The sequence below is a fragment of the Stegodyphus dumicola genome, chromosome 5, assembly GCF_044657685.1.
Source record: "Stegodyphus dumicola isolate Sdum_Otavi_A_Nest chromosome 5, ASM4465768v1".
NCBI lineage: Eukaryota > Metazoa > Arthropoda > Arachnida > Araneae > Eresidae > Stegodyphus > Stegodyphus dumicola.
This window is the reverse complement of record NC_140772.1, coordinates 216,783,719-216,797,071: the sequence shown is the minus strand read 5'-3', so window position 1 is coordinate 216,797,071 and position 13,353 is coordinate 216,783,719. Positions and strand designations below refer to the sequence as shown.

The 13,353-nt window shown below is 33.9% G+C and overlaps 1 protein-coding gene across 1 annotated transcript in view; it reads left to right on the top strand.

Moving 5' to 3' along the window:
* LOC118188433 (uncharacterized) overlaps positions 1 to 13,353 on the top strand; it is a 49,972-nt gene that overhangs the window by 17,402 nt on the left and 19,217 nt on the right. The window contains exons 3-6 of the mRNA XM_085816378.1: positions 6,184 to 6,281; positions 8,112 to 8,192; positions 10,069 to 10,198; positions 12,524 to 12,708. Coding sequence (XP_085672504.1) covers positions 6,184 to 6,281; positions 8,112 to 8,192; positions 10,069 to 10,198; positions 12,524 to 12,708 — 494 coding nt within the window. The remainder of the gene's footprint in view (positions 1 to 6,183; positions 6,282 to 8,111; positions 8,193 to 10,068; positions 10,199 to 12,523; positions 12,709 to 13,353) is intronic.

The window sequence follows — 13,353 nt, the reverse complement described above, 5'->3', positions numbered from 1 at the left end:
CTTGAATACCTTCTTTTTCGCTTCTGCCTGTGGTCTTGGTCGTTTGATGGCAGCTGGTCTTGGCGGAACCGGGAAACTTCTTTCGTGTTCCTGCTTGGACCTCGTTGCTGGCCGTTCAAATTTGTAACTTTTCCTCCGCCGCTGGTGGCCCTTCCGCAGTTCGGCGACATTTGCTGCGGAGAGTCCTGTCGGATGAGTAGATCTTTCGTTTTAGAGCCGGGTTATAGTTGCCGTCATTTCTCCTGGTTCTCTTTGCATACGTCGTCCTTCTCCCTTCTTCATTCTGGGGGTGTTCGTGAACTCTCTTTTCTGGACAGTGGAACGGCTTCTTTTTCTTGCTACCTTCAATTTTTCCGCGGGGAAACTTTCTTTTCACTTGCTCCTGCCTCTTAATGGCTTGCTCTTGTACTTGTCGTTTTTCCACCTCTGGAGCTTGTGCCTGCGGTGTCTGCCGTGCCGGATCCTGCAAAAGATCTGAAAATATTTGCATTTTATTACGATCATAGTAGGGTTTGATTTGATCAATGTTTGCGGAGCAGGTTTCACCATTTCTCGCTTTTAACACTACTACAGCGTGAGTTATTTTTTCTATAAAAATGGTCCTTCAAATCGTGGAAAAAATTTGGCAGTTTTATCTTCTGGTGCTGAAGAAAGTGAATGCTTAATTTTTAAAACTTCATCCCCTACTTTATAAGTTATTCCCCGTCGTTTCAAGTCGTAATATAGTTTTTGTTTTCTCTGTGCTACTTCAGTATTCTTCTTTGCTTCCTTAATTAGTTTTTCTATATCACCCATTTTAAATTCTGGGGCTCTTTGTTGCACATAAAATAATTTATCTAACGGCGTTATAATCTTTCTGCCTAAAAATAACTCAGCAGGAGTTTTGCCCGTTGTATCATGTTTTGCGGTCCTAAGGGCGAAAGCAAACGCATTGACATAGTTATCCCAGCTTTTATGAAAATTTTTAACATAACTACGGATAATTTTCACTATATTTCTATTGACCCGTTCCGCTATATTTGATTGCGGCCGATACGGGACCATTTTTAAATGACGTTTGCCCAGTTTTTGGCACATGTCTTCAAATACATTACTTACAAATTGAGGACCATTATCCGATATAACTTTTAGGGGCGCCCCGTATTTTAAAATATATTTATTTAAAATAGAATCAGTAACTAATTTCGCGGAGGCTCGTTTTAAGGGAACAATTTCGGTCCATTTACTAAAATGATCAACCATAACAAGGAGATAGCCACTTTTATTTAACTGACTTTTTGGGAAAGGGCTCAATAAATCGATGCCAATTATTTCATTTGGAAATTCGGATTTAATACTATTTAGAAACCCGGCCGGGCGGAAATTAATATAATTAACTGCTTGACATGTTGGGCAGGACTGGACATACGCCCTTGTTAACTTTTGCAGTTCAGGAAAATAGACTGCCTCGCGTACGCGTTGGATAGTTTTTCGAATACCAGCATGAGAAGCTAAAGGGCTGTCATGGAGCTCCTGCAGGATATTTAATCTAAGACTAGCTGGGTTAACAGATCGAAATTCGTTGTTGGAATTCGTAGTTTTTGTATAGAATAATAGACCATCTATTAGTTCGTAATGGGCCGCCCTGTTTCTTATCGCCACAATATCTTGGTGGCTAAAATTTTCAGGATCCTTTAAATACTCATAAATGCTTCCAAACTCAGGATCCTTACCCAGTTCGGTTATTACAGTTTCTCGGGAATTTATTGTACATGCTGTGAGCATTGCCACCTTTACAGTATTACCTTGTTCATCTATTTTAATTCTTGATAGGGCATCTGCTACGATATTTTCCTTTCCGGGGGTATGCTTGATTACCAGATTAAATTCTTGTAGCTTGAGTGCCCATCTTATTAACCTTGGGGATAAGTTTTTCCCTGAGTACAATCTAGTTACCGCCGCATGATCAGAGTACACTGTTATTGGCGCCTTTCCAAAATAGACTCGGAACTTTTGCACTGCTAACAGAACTGCAAGTGCCTCTCTCTCGGTCGCGGAATAGTTTCTTTGTGTTTGATTTAAAGTTCGGCTAAAAAATGCCACGGGCTGCTGATTTTGCAAAGTACCGCTCCAAACCGCATAATCCGAAGCATCCGCTGAAATTTCTAAATTCTCATCCTTTTCAGGAAATTTCAACACAGGGGCTTGCGTTAATGCTTGTTTTAATTTTTCGAAAGCACTATTGGCTTCGGCCGTCCACGAGAATCTTGCCTTTTTCCTTTTTAATTTTAACAATGGTTCAGCGATAGCTGCAAAATCTTTTATAAAGGACCTATAATATGAACAAAGTCCTAGAAAAGAAGAGAGCTTCTTTGCCGTGTTTGGAGTCGGATACTTTTGTACAGCGATTATTTTTGATTCGTCTGTCTCTATTCCTTTCTGAGATATCTTGTAACCTAAATATTTTAATTCAGGGGCTGCAAATTTGCACTTTTCGACATTAACTTTTAGACCGGCCTCATTTAATAAAGAAAACACCTGTCTTAAATCCTGTACATGTTGGTCGAGATTATCACTAGTAATAATGATATCGTCTAAATAAATAAATGTGAACTTTCCAAGAACAGGTCTTAACACAATGTCCATACATCGCTGAAATGTTGCCGGCGCCCCTGAAAGGCCAAACGGCATACGCAAAAATGCATAAGTGCCAGACTTGGTTATAAAAGCAGTCTTAGGCACGTCCTCAGGCCTAACCCCTATTTCAAAATAACCAGTCGTTAAGTCTAAAGTCGTCATATATTTGGTGGATGTTATGTTCCTTAGAATTTCTTCAATTATAGGTAACGGATATACCGGATATTTAGTTATGGAGTTTAATTTACGGTAATCAATCGCGAATCTCCACCTTTTTGGATGTGTCAAAGGATAGTCATTATTTTTCTTACATAAAACCACCGAGCTAGCATAACTACTTGAGATGGGCGTTATGATCTTTTTACGTAGCATATCGGTGATATGCCATTCTATAATTTTTTCCTTATTATTATCATACCGGTATGCTTTGTGGCGAACTGGCATTGAATCTCCGGTGTCAATACTATGGTTAGTAACCTGAGTAAATCCTGGAATATCACTAAATAGCGAAGCAAATTCACTTACCACTTGTCGGATTCTTCCTTGCTCGTCATTAGGCAGGTGGACAAGATTTAACATCGGCGGTTCAGCCTTTTCTGCACGAACTGGTTTCATTGTCAGCTTAAGGGACGCTCCATTAAAATCCAGCGTTGCTTGTGCATCTGAAAGAAAATCTATTCCTAAGATTATATGTGCTTGCAGATTCTTTACTATAAAGAACATCACCTTTACTTGTTCGTCCTTGATACGGACATACAGCGGTACTTTACCTATACACTTACATTTTTCTCCTTGCGCCGCTAACACTGTCGTATTATCCGAATTATATATGCGGTATTTCCGAAAATACTTCCTAAAAAAATCTTCTGCCACACAGGAACACTGCGCGCCTGTATCCAGGAGTGCGGTGGCTGGGATATTATTCACCAACACTTCAATCTTCGGAAGAGTCAAATTTTTCACCATTACTGTATTTAACTTGAAGGAAGAGGGGTTTTCTTGGCCTTCGGATTTCCGCACCCTCTCGTCAGCAGAAATCCGTTTTAGTTTAAACTATTTTTCATTTCCGTGCTTTCCTTCTTTTTCCACTGGCCTTGAGACTTTTTTCCTGGATTGCTATTGAACTGTCGACGTTCGCCGGCTGTTTTTGAATGCTCGGGTTTCCTTGCCCACTGATTCGCTTTGCTTCCGTAGCCGTGTGCTTGAGTTTGCTGTAGTCTTGGCGCACCAAATTGGTTTCGCTGTTGATATTGGCGTCTTCTTTCGACGTCCGCCGTTCTTCTACTTTCAAACTGAATTGCTAGCTCAAATAACTTTTCCAGTGTAGTTGGATTTCTTAATTCAATAAAGTCTTACACTTGGGGCAGTAACCTCGGCAAAATCACTTGAATTATCTCAGGATCCGGACGGTTTCCATACAAGAGTTTGAAGACGTGAATTTTTCTTAAAATAAAGCTTGAGAGGTTTTCGATTCTTTGTTGATATATACTGAAAAGTTCTGTTTCTAATTTCGCACGATCCCTTACAACAGGGAAGGCTTTTAGTAGGGCAGTCTTGAAATTTTCGTAAGTATAGGTGGGACTTCCTGCTTGACCCAAGAGACTTCTGCCGATACATTTGAACCAGTTAAGCGCTTGGCCCCTCAAAGCGCTGGTAGCTAAGGTAACTTTCTGAAACTCGTGCACGGGGTAGAGCATGAAGTGGTCATCCAATTTTTCCAAAAAACTGGTTACCGGTGAGTTTCCGTTAAATGTTGCTTCTGGTTTCATCGAAGCGCGCATGGTCTGGACGATGTACCCAAATCCTTCCAGGGCGGCAGCTGGCATTTCTGGATTCTGAGCCGCTTCTGCAGGCAGCACAGGTTCTTCTTGAAACTCGGCCATGTTTATTCTTCTTCGTTGGGCGCCACTATCAGGTTCAATATTCCGTCTAACCTTCTTCGGGAACATGCAAGGACCTGACTCGGAACAGAGAGCTTACTAAAGCTATGTTCAACAATTGTGGGAAGTAGACAGGATACACAAGAAGGGTATACAAAACCCTTTATTTTTCTCTATTTACAATAACTTCCGTACTTCGGAAATACACAGACCCGCTACTTGGGGTCAAAACGTAAAAGTATAAAAATAAAACTAAACTCTAATTTAACTTTAAAATAATAAACGTGGAAGATTGGCATTATATTAACAGGAAGCGTATGTAGTACAGAGAACTGTGAACACTACAATACGTTTAAAAATTATCAAAAGGATTAAAACCTCTGGCCTGGACTGCAACCAGCAACTGAGTAAAACTTGTAATGGTAAGCGGCCTGCTTCGACTAACTGCTTCCTCTCTCTCGCTTGGCAAAAAGCCACAACTTAAATACTTGGCGTTCGCCAGACAAATTTTGCATAAAAACTTTAACTTTTATAATTCTGGCCGGAAGTAGAAAATAAGAAGTGATAGTAAAGATTTAAAATAAAATAAACGTTAGTAAAACTTAAGATCCTTACAATTCTTCGAAGCTCGTCTAAGATAAATTCGTCTAAGATATTTTGCTATTATAAAGCTAATGATATTATATCATACAGAGAATATCTTTCAACAATATAAGCCTATCATTAGGGAATATCTATATATCGTCCAAAGAAAGTCTGCACATTACACAATCCTTCTTCGACAGATTTCTAGGGCTTTCCGTTCTATATATGGAATATGTTAGAACTCTGGAGTCTTAGCCTTCCTGCAAAATTACGTAAACTGACTGAGCAGTTACAAAATATCTGACAGAAAATTTTTCAAGATAGTGTTTGAGGTTCTTTTTTTTTTCCCAAATGGCGGGCACTTGCCAGAAGTGGCACTCCTAAGGCCAGAAGTGGTGGCTATATTATTGTGGTGGCACCTAATAGGCGGCCACCGTTACTTCTCATGAAGCGACAGACAATTTTACATCCAAATGCTTTCTCCAGAATTGTGATCAAACAGCTTTTCTAAATGCACTGTTCTTTCGACACAGAGTAAATGCTAATTTTAACTGTAGTAGCTGTTTCCTGTATTTAATATTTATTGTACATCTGCTCACGCTAAACTAGTATTAAAATGAAATATTATATAAATACTCTTTAATAAGGTTAAAATAAACTGACATTGCTCATCTATTTGTATTGTTATTTCGCCGCTGTACGTAGGATTAAGACACGAAAGAAAGTATTTCAATGTTTAGTTCAAACTTGTGTGAATCGTATTGAAAGAGAATTAACAGTAATAGTTTCCGCTTTAAAATTGCTTAGGAAAGTTCTTAACGTTTTCTTTTTTTTCGCCTTTCCGATTTCCCAAATTTTTGCTTTACAGATATTACAGCACCAATGTTATAAAAATTATATAATAATTAATATGCATTCCTAACTGGTATAAATAATATGTACTATTAATTAACATACATTTCTAATAAAAATAATATGTTATGATAATAATGCAACGACAACTAATGCAACTAACATACAATAATACCAAGAAATAACATGTAACGATTGTGTAATTGCTTTTTTTCCGTCCTTTTACATTATTTGTAACTTTACTTTTCAGATATTACAGTAACTAATATAGGGTTTGAACCTGTCCGATTATTCATTAACAATACGAAATGTTGTCAGCAAATCACGAATAATGACGAAGATTGCGAAGTAAGAATTTTTAATGTGAAGTATTTAAATATATTCGAAACCATATATCTTATTGCATATTGTGGGTTAATGGACGAGAACATTTTAAGAGTTGACTACGCCTTAAACTCTGTGACTCATAATTTTCAGCTTAGTAAATTTCGGTTTTTTTTTATCATAACGAAAGGCAAGGTACATCAGAATTATCTTTTTAAAAGGAGATGCATCTTCATGGAGGATTTTCTAAGGGAAACGGTTCCCATTCGTGAGGTAATAAATAAAAATAAAAAAAAAATTCTACCAAAAATATATTTTGTTGAAATATTCTTAAATGTAAAATCTAGTATATTCCCTTCCAGATTTATATCAATTATTTATTACTTACTTAATTTTCACTATGTGTTTCAGCGTAAAGATATATGCTGAAAATGCATCAAATTCCATGAATAAAAACGCAGTGTTCGAGAAATTAAAAGATTTATTTTTATATTTCTTTTTTAGTTACTCACAAAATAATCATTTTTAAAAACACTTATTTTCAGCTTTGTACCATTATTTTGATTATAGTTATATGTCAAGTACTTCTCTCTTCCCTAAAATAATAACCTTAATTTTTTTAATCCATTTTGTCATTAACATGAGCTTTCTCAAAAAATACAAAATTGTAAAAATTAACCATAGATTTTGTATCTTCTTTTATCTCGAATAATTAGCTTTTACAAATAGTAATAAAAAATTAAAATAAAAAAAAACCTTTAAGTAAATATTTAGAGAGGCATAAAGCACAATGTTTATCAAAATAATAAATTTATGACCGGTAACTATTTTTAAAAATAGTCATCGGTCATAAATTTATTATTTTGATAATCATATTGAATGCAATTTCTTTTTAATAATTATAATACGGAAAATTCAATTTACTGAAAAAAAATACCGAATAACTTCACGAAAATTAAATTTATGCATTCTAAAATATCGGACACTGATTAAGCTCGCCATAATCCCATCAAAAAAGGGGAAAGCTGGAGTAATCGCATAAAATTACGTAGTTAAATCTTTTACTGCATAAAATTGTAGAGCTTCAGTTAATTCTTAATAGGTCTAATACAAAAACCGTTATGTTAATACAGAGAGAAATTGTACATCTTCATATCCTTATCATACCTACTTTTAAGGAGAAATTGCTTATTTAGTGAAGTTTGATTTTTTTGGTGTTCATGAGCAATTTCAACCATACCTTAATGAGCTACAGAAAATGGCTATTGCATCGCTGTCATAATATAATTTGACAGAGATATAATTTGTCCAGTTTGATTAACCTGAATTCTGAATCTAACAAACATTAATGAATGTGTAATTTTTCAATTTACAACCATAAAAAGTGGAAAATCCCTGAACATGTATGCTACAATGAGCAATCGCAGAGAACAAAACGTTACAAAACATTCACAGAAGTCCAAAACACACAAGTAAGATAACAACTCATCAAATTTATTTCTTATTAACTTTAACCAAAAATGGCACTAGGTCATGACCAAAAATGGCACTAGTTTTTATTAGCAATTATTTCACTTTGTTCAAGCGATATTATACTTGTGCATACAGAAAAAAAAAGTACTCTTTTGAAGAGAGTTAGGATAAAAATAATTCAGTTTTATAAGCCAGTGTAGAAACTACTTTATTTAAAACAAAATATAAAGTCGAAAAGTTTACAATACAGAAGTTATTCAAATTGTTTAGCTAATTTCGTAGAAATAATAATGCAGGCGTATATCTAAATTACTATGCTCGGAAATTGTTATATGCCTAATGAAATTTTATTTTCACTTTAATATTTATATTTTTTTGCAGTCAATGCAGTTGTTCGGTGTTGACGTAGGAGAACTATATCCCCAAGATACAAGAAATCTGACTCTGCTGTATCCGAATTTGGTAAGAAGTTTATTTCCTGGCATAAAAAGAGCGTGAGTGCGAATGTGAGCAAAAATTACATGCCTTGGACTTATTTTCAAATTGCTAGCTCATATTTGTTTAGAAAGCAGCAGACGCTATTTATATATATCCCCGAAAACTTAATATTGGAATATGATAACGAGTTATTAAAAGAAAAATAAAATGTATGAAGTAGCCAATGTTCCAGATTAGTTTTCCTGGGAAGGCAATTGTTAATATTAGGAAGTAACTGAATTACTCTTTAAATGAAATTCAAGTCATATGTTATTAACTGTTTGCATTAAATTTCATGAAGCAAATTTTAAACTTGTGCATGGGAAGCTCGAAACTGGTAGTAAAAATTGTGAGCATTAGCATCTTTTGCTTTTTAAGTTTTTCTTAAGTTAAAGTTTTGCTTTCTAAAATTGTGAGCATTAGCATCTTTTGCTTTTTAAAGTGCTCAAGTCTGGCAGCTTGATGGGATGAATTAAAGATTAGCCTTTTTGATTGGAAAGTTAGATTAATGTCAAACTCCACAGTATAATAGTTTAAACTATTAATTATCAAATTTTAGAATTATCTTTTTATGAAAAATGTGTAGGAGGTATCATTAAGTTTTGAAATTAATTACCGAAGTATTAAACTTAACTAGCATATCTCAATCATGAAGTATTTCAATGTACAGTAATGCAATTAATATACATATTCATTTATTGGTAGTGAACTTAATATTATATTGTAAAAGGTGCATGGCGTTCAGTCTAAACTAATACTTTCAACTTCATAATTAAAAATATCTCAAAATCTGGATTTCAAAGACAAAAAAAAAAAAAGCATTACATTTATTAAACGTTTTTACTTTAATTAACATCTTTAACAAATGATTTCCCTCTAATTATTAGAATTATTGACAACAATTGAATCGTTTCAACTTTTCAGTGCAAATCTTAAAATTTTCCTTTGATAATATTGGGGCATGTCCTGCAAAATTTTGTAAATTATTGTTGGGGAATAATTGTTTATGCTAAACGTAATGCACACACAAACAGAATTATCCAAACATTGAAAAAAAGTGCCATCGTGAGGCTTTCCTCAATTCTCATGTTTACAAAAATGATCATATACTTTGCTTCCCTGGGAATTGAAACAATAGCTAAGTTTGTAGGTTTATATAAAGTTATTTTATTATGAGTTGGATCTATACTTTCATTTCTTCTTATTATTAACTGTCACCAGGATAAAATGAGAAACTTAAGGCGAAGTTCTTGAAAGTTTTAGAGATAGAGCATTGTCAACGACGCCAGGTGTACTTTTTCTCGTCTAGCTCTGCTAAGTTAATATTTCGGCATTAGCCATTTTACTAGCCGAGGTTAGATCGCACAATTAACCGGTACTTAGGTTATTTATATTAGTTTCCTGCTACGAATCTACTTTAATCATTTGTTTAATCTACTTTGTAGTTTAATTTGTACGCATAATTTATGCATTTTGTAAAGTGCCGACTTTAAATAAAAGGGTTATTTAAACCTTTTTAAGATTTACATTACTTTTACAGATTAAGGAATAATTCGCTTGTAGTAGAGTAAGGACTTTGATCTAAATTTACAAAAGATACAAGTTGCCAATAATGAGTAGATTTGTTTCCTTGGCTATTTACTTATCTGAACTCTTGATTAATCACAAAAACAGTTTTTCTTTCAAACATAATTTTTTTTTATTTAAAAAACTCATCTTTTTAACTTTTTTAACAGATATATAATGTTCTTGTTAATTTCTTGTTTTTATTAATATACCGCTGATAAATAATTTGATGCTATTTCATATATGTCTTAGAAGTTTCTTTTTTGTTTTCTTGTTTTTTCAAACCTTTTTTTAGTATTTGCACAATCGAGTAGGGAGATGCGATATGGAAATTATGGATGCCAAAAATAGGAAGATGACGCGTAAAGTCGAATTCGATACTACTCTCATAAAACTAGGTGGTCTCATTCCTCGACTGTTACAAAGTAAGATTATAAATCAGTTAAAATTATGATTGAAACGTTAGCTGCTTCCCTGTAGTTTTTATAAACTTTTATAACACATTTTAAAAGAACTGTGCTAATAGAAACGGAAGAGAAACATTCCAAGTGAAACATAAAATTAGTAACACAACAAAATTGAGTTTGGCGTAGATTTATGTACAAGATCTCAATCGATTTCGAGGGCGATCAGGTTCAGATCCATCTTCGTCAGAAGCAGAGAAATCTGCAAGGAGATCTTATACACAAATCTACGACAAACTCAAGGTTGTAGTGTTACTAATTTTAACTGAGCGATAAGTAGAGGATAGGAGAAGGGAATCTATCTTGAATAATAATATTGTTGCGTGTGTGCGGGTTCGTTATGAATTGAATGCATAAGTCCGATAAAAAATGAGCAAAATTTATTATTATCGCAACAAATAAAACAAAACTCTTAAATTTCCTCAGGTATTCGTACTGTGTTACAATATCTCACAGTAGTTATCTTTTAACTACTCAGACGTTCAAATAGTGATTAGGGGAGCCTATTGTGGTACCGAGAGCCCGAGTTCGAATCCCGGAGAAGGAAGGGATGTTTGTAAATGTATAGTGTCTTTGCGGCATGGGGGCACTCTATATTTAAAATATTACAGTTAAAAGTGGTCGAGTTGAAAGTCCTCTCGTCTGATTTGGTGGAAGGGGAGAGGGATGGGGAAGCCTCGGACCATCCCCCGGGGTGTTCTACCTCAAAACTGGGGTGAAACTAGAAGTCCAACCTTCTTGAGATTCTGGCAACCATTCTTCTGTGAATTTTATGGACAAGACAACAACAACAACTGAAATAATTAATCTCATTTACTTACTATTAAAGCCGTAGAAGAATTTGCCGCGTTATCCAGAGACACAGGTTTAAGACTTGAGGATCGTTAACCGAATTTTGGCTGGGGATTATATCAGAATTTTCAACTCTTTCTGAATGGCCCTAAATATACTTCTAGCATTTTCTACTACGAGTTTATGCAAAAAGGCATTTTCAGTATTGAGGCTTAATAAAAAAATTAAATGATGAAACCAAAATACTGAAGAAGCTAAAAACATTGAAGCAACCTAGAAATTGCAGTATCATATATCCGCGTACTATTTAAGTCTTTATGCAAAAGTAAACATGCATATCTAGCTCATTAGCATAAATATCTGGATTGGCTTTTATTACGTGCTTAAATTGTAATCTATATATACCAAAGAACTCTTTTCGAATAAACTTTCTTTTAAAACTAGCTTGAATGACGAGTTCCTTTTTGGGTTTTTATTACAATGTTGAAACATTAAATGATTACAACAAAAATAACAATAAAAACTTATTAGACCCTCAACTTGAAATACAAAACTATAACTACGGAATGCAATTTTACTTCCACTTTTTCAGGGAGTAGCAAACACATGAATTGCTAATTACTTACAAGCTGAATTCTAGCCTAGTACCTGCATCGGCTGCATTTCACAAAATAATTATCTAACTTTCAACATCAAAGGATAAAATCACAAAAATCTAGAAATATTGCTCATCACGTATACAACCATGGCAGTTTTTACAGCCTGCGAAGTTGCCAATTTTTCGTTTCTTCATTTGCATTCTTACTCTATTTAAAACTTTTTTCATTAACATATTCTAGTGCAGTAAACGAAACGATAGAAGTAAGGACAGATTTTAATTTAGGAAAAAGCTTGTTAATTAGAACTAATCTTAGATATTTATCATCATTAAGCGTTAAAATTCAAGTTCATGTACTTCCATACTAAGAGACGCAAAAATATTTGCTCTAGTAAAAGGGTTCGGAGAAGTACTGCTTTACAGATGTACGATTGCACGAACAACGGACTGATTTCGATAAGAAACGTAAATCAATTTAAACAAGATGAAAAAAATTCAATCTCAATTTATTATTGAAATCAAATAAAAAATTTCACAACATTTCGGGAGAAAAACGTCGGTATTTCTCAAAATGTTAAAAAAAAAAAAAAAAAAAAAAAAAAACACCTTTATTTCTTAAATTTCTTAAAGTAAATGGTGAACTTTTAAGAAAAAAACTGCAACTGAGACAAAAGATATTAATACAAAACTCATTTGCAGCAAAAATAAAATATCGGGCTCAACAATAAACAGAAATTCATTCTGATGGTGAAAACATACCAGTGCTTACAAACCAACAAACTAATGTTCTTCAACTGAATTCAGTATGGTGCATAATAGGCACTTCTACGTGAAAAAATGTGTATGAAAATTTAACTGTGTTGCTTAGAAATGCATATTAAAAAATTGTCTTTCAGATTATTACAATCCTCGTGAAATGATTGATTGCAAAAGTACAGATGAAGATCCTTTAAATGCATGCCAACCATACCCTTGCCTTGTCAGGTATGATGGAACCAGAAATATGTACAATCATACCACTAAGCGATGTGAACAGATTCCGAAATGCATTCCAGAAACTGAAAAAGACCTTATTGATGAGGTGAGTTATCAAAACTCTCTTTTTTTAGCAGTAGAAAAACCAAAATTTTACTAACATTAATGCTTGTGAAATCCTTCCTTCCTTGAAAGAAAATGTTTCAATAAATTTGAATGAAAATAATCCCTAATTAAAAATAATTTCGTATTTGTTTTATTTCGAATAAAAATAAGCCATTAAAATATTAAAACTACATAATAGTTGCATTTACTAGTTTTAAACATTCTAACGCAAAATGGCATTTCAAAGGAATATTAAAATCTTGCAAAGAGAGCATGTTTAACTAGTTACTTTCCTTCCTTCTCTTCAATTTCTGGTGAAATATACATTTCTTCCTCTCCGATGTTTTTTGTTATTTGTATTTTTCATTTAAATATTATATCTCATAATTTTTCTAACTGTTTTCCATAATAGTATATGTTTGAAAACATTTTCTCCAATAAAAAATGCCTATTCATATTTTGGACTATTTCCAATATAGATACAGCCTTGCATATTCAACTAGACATTCTAGATCAAAAATTAATTCGCGTATAAAAGCGACAGTAGTCATTGCTTTCGTATAGATGCTAGTAAAACACGTCAAACTCTAGAACTCCTTCCCCTTCAAGTAAAACACTTTGCAGTCTTTCTTTCTTACTTTTTTTT